This window comes from Bos grunniens, chromosome 18 (genome assembly GCF_055505025.1).
Source record: "Bos grunniens cultivar Pamir isolate PY7600 chromosome 18, Bosgru_T2T1.0, whole genome shotgun sequence".
NCBI classification, from domain to species: Eukaryota; Metazoa; Chordata; class Mammalia; order Artiodactyla; family Bovidae; genus Bos; species Bos grunniens.
In genome coordinates, this window is record NC_141182.1 from 14116480 (window position 1) to 14123205 (window position 6726).

At 60.7% G+C, this 6726-nt stretch overlaps 1 protein-coding gene across 4 annotated transcripts in view; it reads right to left on the minus strand.

Annotated features, from left to right (window-relative positions):
• PIEZO1 (piezo type mechanosensitive ion channel component 1 (Er blood group)) overlaps positions 1-5164 on the minus strand; it is a 56213-nt gene extending 51049 nt beyond the window's left edge. For 3 of the 4 annotated variants that reach the window (XM_086350288.1, XM_086350287.1, XM_086350286.1), the window contains exon 1: positions 4725-5163. In XM_086350288.1, coding sequence (XP_086206414.1) covers positions 4725-4788 — 64 coding nt within the window. In that variant the 5' untranslated portion in view covers positions 4789-5163. Of the gene's footprint in view, positions 1-4724 lie in introns of all 4 variants that reach the window. The other variant, XR_015145352.1, reaches the window with a different exon arrangement.
• Between the last annotated feature and the right edge of the window lie 1562 nt (positions 5165-6726).

Consider the following 6726-nt stretch of genomic DNA (forward strand, 5'->3'; position numbering starts at 1 on the left):
TTACAGAACCAAGGTGCCGGAAGCTGGGGGGATCCACACCTCCCTTTATACCCAAGGAAACCTTGGCCCAGTTACAGAGGAGAGCAGGCCCAGGTCCTTCCATCCCACCGCCACGGGCCCTGAACCAGAGCCTAGGAGGCTGCCCGGAGCTCCGTCTCAGGAGACCTGGTGAGACGATGCTTGAATGAACTTGGGAACACGTTCCACGTGAGCACAGGAATCTGGGCAGGCAGGTGTCAGGCAGGGTAGCCCAGCTGGCCCTGGATACCACACCTCCTGCCCTGGAAACCACCTGTGGCCAGTGGGCAGCCGAGTGGGTTCGCAAGTGTCGCGGACCCACTCGGCACCCCCAGCACTGTACAAGGGAGGGCTGCCCGGCCCTGCCCCGTCCAGAGGCCAAGAGATCAGAGACCTGGCATTGGCCTTCAAGCTTTTACTGTCTTGTTTACAGGTGAGGAAACTGAGGCCCAGAGAGAGGGGCGAGGGCCTGGCAAGTCAAAGCAAGGCAGAGGCTGGCACCACCTTGAGCTTGTCCCGCAAAGCCAGCCCCTAGCCTCCCTGAGGCTGCCCACCCTGGGCTCTTCTACAGGTAACACCTGCCAACAGGTATGCAACTCACTTGCCCTGGGAAGGAAAACCCGCTTGTGTTCTCATCCCCCAAGCCCCTCCCCCCACCCTCATCCAGAGAGCAGGCTCAACTCAGAGGGGTTCAAAGGTCAAGAGTGGGAGGAGCTCACACAGAGGGCACTGACCTACCTCCTGGCGGCACTCAGGGCAGCCTTCTCACCTGCTTCTATAACACCTGGAGCCTGTACCCCAAGGAGGAAGGAAAACTGCTTTGGAAACCAGAAGGGAGAAGTCTACATACAAAGGAGTCTACATAAAAAATGTCTAGGAGAAGAAAATGGCAACCCACTCCAGCACTCTTGCCTGGGGAATCCCTTGGACAGAGGAGCTGGGCGGGCTACAGTCCATGTGGTCACAGAGTCGGACACGACTGAGCTACTGACACACACACAAAATTGAGGAGATACTTGGTGGCACAAGTGTATACTTTATCTATTCTCCCATCTCCTGCAGGAAGCAGGATAGGGCAGGCAGCACCAGGGGGCAGGATGGCTCACCCCCACCATCCCTTCTGGAAGTCTTGGGGCCTCAGTGCCTGCAACAGCTGGCCTTGGGCAAATAAAAGACTTAAGTGTTTTTTTTTTTTTAAGTTTATATATTTCTAAAAATAGAAAACACAGAAAAGACCAATACTTCATTGGACGAGGGTGGTCAAGAGTGGCTTCCTGTAAGAGGCAGCTCACACTGGGCCCTGAAGATAAGGGGCAGGCCCAGGGGATACCCTCAACCCTTGCAGTGGCCCCGCCACAGAAGGCAGTCCCCTGCGGCTGCACACAGAGCAGAGGGCCCCTTTCCCTCTCCATCTCTGAGCACTGAAAGTGTTAGAGGAGTGACACCGCCCAGGAAGCAGCCTCAAAGCCAGGACCCAAGACGTTGCCCACCGCTCCATCAGCACTTCCTCTGCAGGACCCTTCCGACTGGTACAGATGCCGGTGGGGTGGCCATTCTCAGCTCCCAGGCTGACCCCGGCCCCTCCCTGATCACACTGATTCCTCAGGGCCCATCAGCCAGACACCTGAGTCCTGCAACATAATCAGTCCTGGGAGCAGGCAGGGGCTGCCAAGGCTGAGTCTCCTCCCTAAGGTGGCAGAGGAGAGCAAGACCCACCCCTAGCTCTGGGGGGGTCTCTGAACGGGACAGCCTGGGCTTGCTGCTGGCTCCAAGAGCCTGGCAGCCCGGGAGCTGAGGTGGACTCTTGGGGCTGCATTCCTAACAGGGGCCCCTGTCTTAGGACTGCCTTCTCACTGCCTTCCTCACGGTAGCGTTGAAACAGTAATGGTGAATACCCTATGTAGAGGAGGAAGCATCCCCATTCTAAACGGTGACACAGCAGTGACAGGCTGGCAGGTGACGTGGCGTGCGGTGGGCGTGCCTGAGAGGCCGGAGCCCCATTCCACAGGAGGAAGCCATGTTGCCACCCTGCACATGTCTGCCGGTCAGTGATACAGTTACCACCTTCTCACCACCTGCCTCGCTGCTACAGTGCTACCTTCAGGCTGCCCCTGCCCCGTTAGGTCAAGAGTTGGGGGCGGGGCCGTTCCTGGGGAAGTCACAAAGCGTTCTGTCCTGACGTCTCTCTAGAAGCTTTCGGCTCTGGGTCCTGACCCCCGCAGGGCTGCAGGGACAACAGGTGAAATGATGAAGGCAGTCCTGGGATGGGGGACTGGGGAGCCTCTGACGTACTAAGGAAGTGGAAGTGGGATTTTGGGAGGCTAGAGGTGCCCTAGGATAACCCAAAGCCTCAGATGGCCTCATCCAGCACCTACTACTCACTTTGAAAACTCTGCCGAACTAACCATTTCTACCAAAGCTCATCACAGAGCAAGGGGTGCTCAGAAGGCAGAACAGTGACCATCCCGCCTCGAGCCAGCAGCACAGCAAGATCCCTCGGGAGCTACCCGGCCCCGAGAGCTGGCCTCCGGCCTCCACCCTCTCAGGTGTCACTGGGCAGGGCTCTTGGCCAGCTCTACATCACCCTCGCCTGAAGCTCAAGAAAAAACATGGAAGTCCAAATCCTACACCCAGACACAGAATCCGTGCGGGGTATGGCCTGGGTATCCGGGCTTTAATTAATAGACTTTATTTGGGGGGACAGTTTCAGGTTTACAGAAAAACTGAGCAAAGGACACAAAAAATTAGTCATCAGGATGTGAAAAGCTCCCAGGAGACTCCAATACACCCAGGTGGGAACCCTGAGTAGCTCCACCCCGCATCCAGAGAACTAGAGACCTACCCTCCCCCCTACTCCATCACCCACTTGAGTTACAGCCAAGGGCCCGAAGAACACAGATTAATTCTCGGGGTCAACAAACCTCAGCTCTCAGTCTCAGCCTGGCTCCACCACTTGTTTTGCTGCAGCCCACAAGCTAGGAGTGGTGTTTACATTTTTTAATAGCTGGAAAAAATATCAGAAGAGTTGATGATGTGAAAATATTTACCATCCAGCTCATCAGAGAAAAGTCTGCTGACCCTGAACAAGGAGACTGCACCGTGGAGAGAGGCATGCCCCTTCAGGAGGGAGGCCCCTCTCGCACAGGCCAACCCGATTCCCCTCGTGTCTTCGGAGTCTAAGGAGAATGCAGGTGTGCTGCAGGCCGTCAGAGGCAAGCCTGCAGTGAGAAGGTTACGGACTTTTGAGCCCAACCTCCAGCTGGGTCTCTTCTCCTGGCTTGGTAACGTGTGTTTTCCCGAGGCGAGAGGAGAAGGACAGGCCAGCTGACCCTGCGCTCTTCCCAGCACATCCTGGGCTGTTCTGTCCACACAAGGCTGACTCAGACCCTCCTCCCTGACCTCAATGGTTTTCATTGATTCCTGTCCTGAAAATTTCCCCAAGTTTCACCACCTTTCTCTGCTACAAATCAAAACACAGTCTGTGTGGGAGTTGGTGCCGGCTGCTCCGGGCCCCCATATTCCTGGCCCACTGGAGCCCACGCCCACCTATGACAGAAGTGGGCAGAGTCCACCTGGAGCGATTTAAGAAGCTCTGCAAAGGCTTTCAGAGTAAAACCACCAACACCCACCATGGTCTGACGGATTTCCACCCAAAGGCAGACTCACAGTGCAAACCATTCCCTGTTTCTCTGAATTAATCGGACCACTCTTCAGCTCACACCCAGTAGAGGCAGCAGCCCCAGAGGAGGGAGCTGGGGACAGAGCGCTGGCGTGTGAAGCGTGAAAGGAGGCTCCGGCACTCTGCCCTGGGCACAAGGAGGCCAGGAGGGGTGCAAAGGGGAGGGGCTTTGAACAACAAGAACCACAGCTAGAGCTTTCCGGAAGGGGCGCAGATGACAGCTCAAGCTGGAGACACTGATGCCAGGGTGGGGACCTCAGCTCTGGCACCAAGACCAGAGTCTTCTGGGGGCACCCTCTCCCCCAGCCCAGATCAGAGCCACCCCCGGCCCCTCCCGCAGCTCTAGAGCCCAGCGGAGGAGCCCAGGCACCGGGAAGACAGGGAGGAACCCGAACTATTTTTTCCAGAGCAAGGGCCTGCCCTAGTCCGGCCGGGGGTGGGGACGGGAAGGGGAAGAGTGAGGGGGGCCGAGCCCAGGGCACAACGACGTTAGTTCTGCTCCAGAGGCTCCAGATTAAACAGCTCCAGGCAGGAAGCCCGCCTTCTCCCAGATTGGTCAGGAAGTCGTGATGCAAGTTTGCGCTTTTTTTTTTTTTTTAACACGAAAGAGAAAAAGAGATTCGTGCCCCACTCACCGACACCCCAGCCCCTCCCATGAGGGCCCACATTCCTCCCCCTGTCCCCGTGTCCCTATCCCCAGCGCCGCGGGCCGAGGCACCCGCCGCCCTCTCCGGGGGGCGCTCGCCGCCGGCCTTCGTGGGCGCCAGAGTGCCATCTGCCCGCCACCCCGCCGCCGCCGCCCTCCCAGCCTGGCGCTCGGACGGGGCCCCGGCCTTCCCGGCGGGCCCGGCGCTCTCATGCTTCTGGAATGCGGGCGCCCAGGGCCGTGCGTCCCGGGGAATCTCCGCGCCCGCCCGCGCACCATCCTTGGCCCGACCATTCTCGCCGGGTGGCCCGGCCGGAATGCCGGGAGCGGGGACGCAGACCCTGTCCCAGTCCAGAGCCCTCCACGCACGCCCCCACTCACCGGCCAGAAGCGCGAAGGGCAGCAGCAGCCAGTACAGGACGGCGCCGAGCACGTGCGGCTCCATGCCCGAGGGGCCCGGGGGCCGGCCAGGGTCTCTCGGCCGGCGCGGCGCTAAGGGGCGGTGCCGGGGAGCCCCGGCCGGCGCATGGCGCACAGGGCGGGTGGCCGCACGTGCCGCGCGCTGCGGCCAGGACCCCGGCTGGTCAGCAGGGACCTGAGCGCCTCCGCTTCCTCCTGCTCCTTCTCCCAGGGCCGGGGTCCGCAGCGCCCCGCCGGTGCCGACGGCCGGGGTCCGCGCTCGCTCCGGTGTCAGCCCTGCCCCGTAGCGAAGCGCCGCGCGCGGCTCGCGACTCTCTCGGCGGCTCGCGACTCTCTCGGCGGCTCGCGGAGGCCGAGCAGGGCGGGACGCGGCTCGGCGGCTCCCTCCTCCCTCGGCCAGCCCGTGGGCCTTTATAAGCTCGGCCTCCGCCCTCCCGGCGTGCCCGCCCCCGCGCCTCCCCGACTGCCCGGCGCGCCCCGGCACCCCCTCTGCGGCTCCACGCGGCCCGCGCCCGGTACTGGCCCTCACGGTACGGGGTGGCCAGTAGGGGCCGGAGACCCCCGCTCGGCGCACTTCCCTAGAAGATCCCCCACCCTCAGTAGCCTTGGCGGGGCCTTTCGGAGTCGCGTGGGTGCGGGCGGGGACAGCTTCCTCCCCGGCCGTCGCAGCCAGGAGCTCTCGGTAAAGGTGCCCTAGCCCCGGGCTTCTCGGACAGCACCCCACTCACAAGTGCGCCCCGCGTGGCAGGAGCAGCCGAAACCTTGCTCCCCCGGCCCGCAGCGCCCCCTGGGACCGTGGAGTGGCTCGGAGGCTTCCACCGGCGCCTCCGCCTGCCACCAGCACCACCACGGGCCCTGCCGTAGGAAGGAAATGAGAACTTCCCTTGGGTCAACAGGCCAGGGTCTGAATCCAGGCTGCACTGGGCACTTCACTTGGCCACCCCAGTTTGGCCTTCTCTACCTTGAGTTGGGCTGGGAAAGGAGAAAAAAAGAGCCGCCCAGTGTGCAAGGCAGAGCGCACGGAGGTGGCAGGACTCAGGGCCCAAGGACACCTGAGGCAGCTGGCGCTGCCTGACCAGCTCCAACACAGGCCCAGACCCTCCCACTCTTCAAGTCAGAAACTTTCAGTGGACTTTCACGAAAGCTAGGATTTCAGTGCTGATCGTGTTTCTCCTTGCCTCTCTGCTTGCTCGTTCCTGGAGTCATGTCTGACCCCGGACTTTTTCTGGACCCCTTGAGACTTTAGCTTCAGGGTTCCTCCCCAGGTCAGAACCCAGAGGAGTCTGGGGACATGGGGTTGAGCTAACTGAGAGGCCCAGGACTGCCTGTAAATGCTACCTATTCCCAGCCTCTAGAGATGGCTGGAACCTGGCCACTGGAGCCGTCCCTTCGCAAGGACGTGGCCAGAGTCTCTGAGCAGCACCAGCATCAACAGAGAAAACTGCAGGACAGCCCACAGCGGCTCCCCTGGGTGCTGGCCTTCTGCCCAGGAGGCCACCTGCCTCTCCAAGCCTCAGGGGACATCCGTGAGATGGGGTGGGGGCTCAGCTGCAAAACTGTGAAGACGTCAGACAAAGCCATGTAAAAGTGATGTGAAGTGACACACCCCCCTGAGGGGTCACCATCAGTCCCCTAGGTGACCTTCCATCATCCTTCTTTCCTGGGGTATGGGCTGGAGAGAAGGGGGCAGAGGGAGTGGGGCTCACCCAGAGAAATGGGCAGAACAGACTCAGCATCAGGGTCAGGGCTCCCCGAGCCCTGTCCTCTGCCTGGCCTGCCCTTGGCATGACTGGGGCAGCCGAGGGCCCCTCTCAGGACACGGGACACAGGGCCTTGTCTGCATAAACAGTTTAAATGCAAAAACAACAAAAAGCTTAAAAATCACTTCTTAAGCTGAGTCCGTCTAAGGCCTGGGGTACAAGGTTCTAGACTCTGTCCCAAGAGCAAAGCCTGAGAGAGAAGC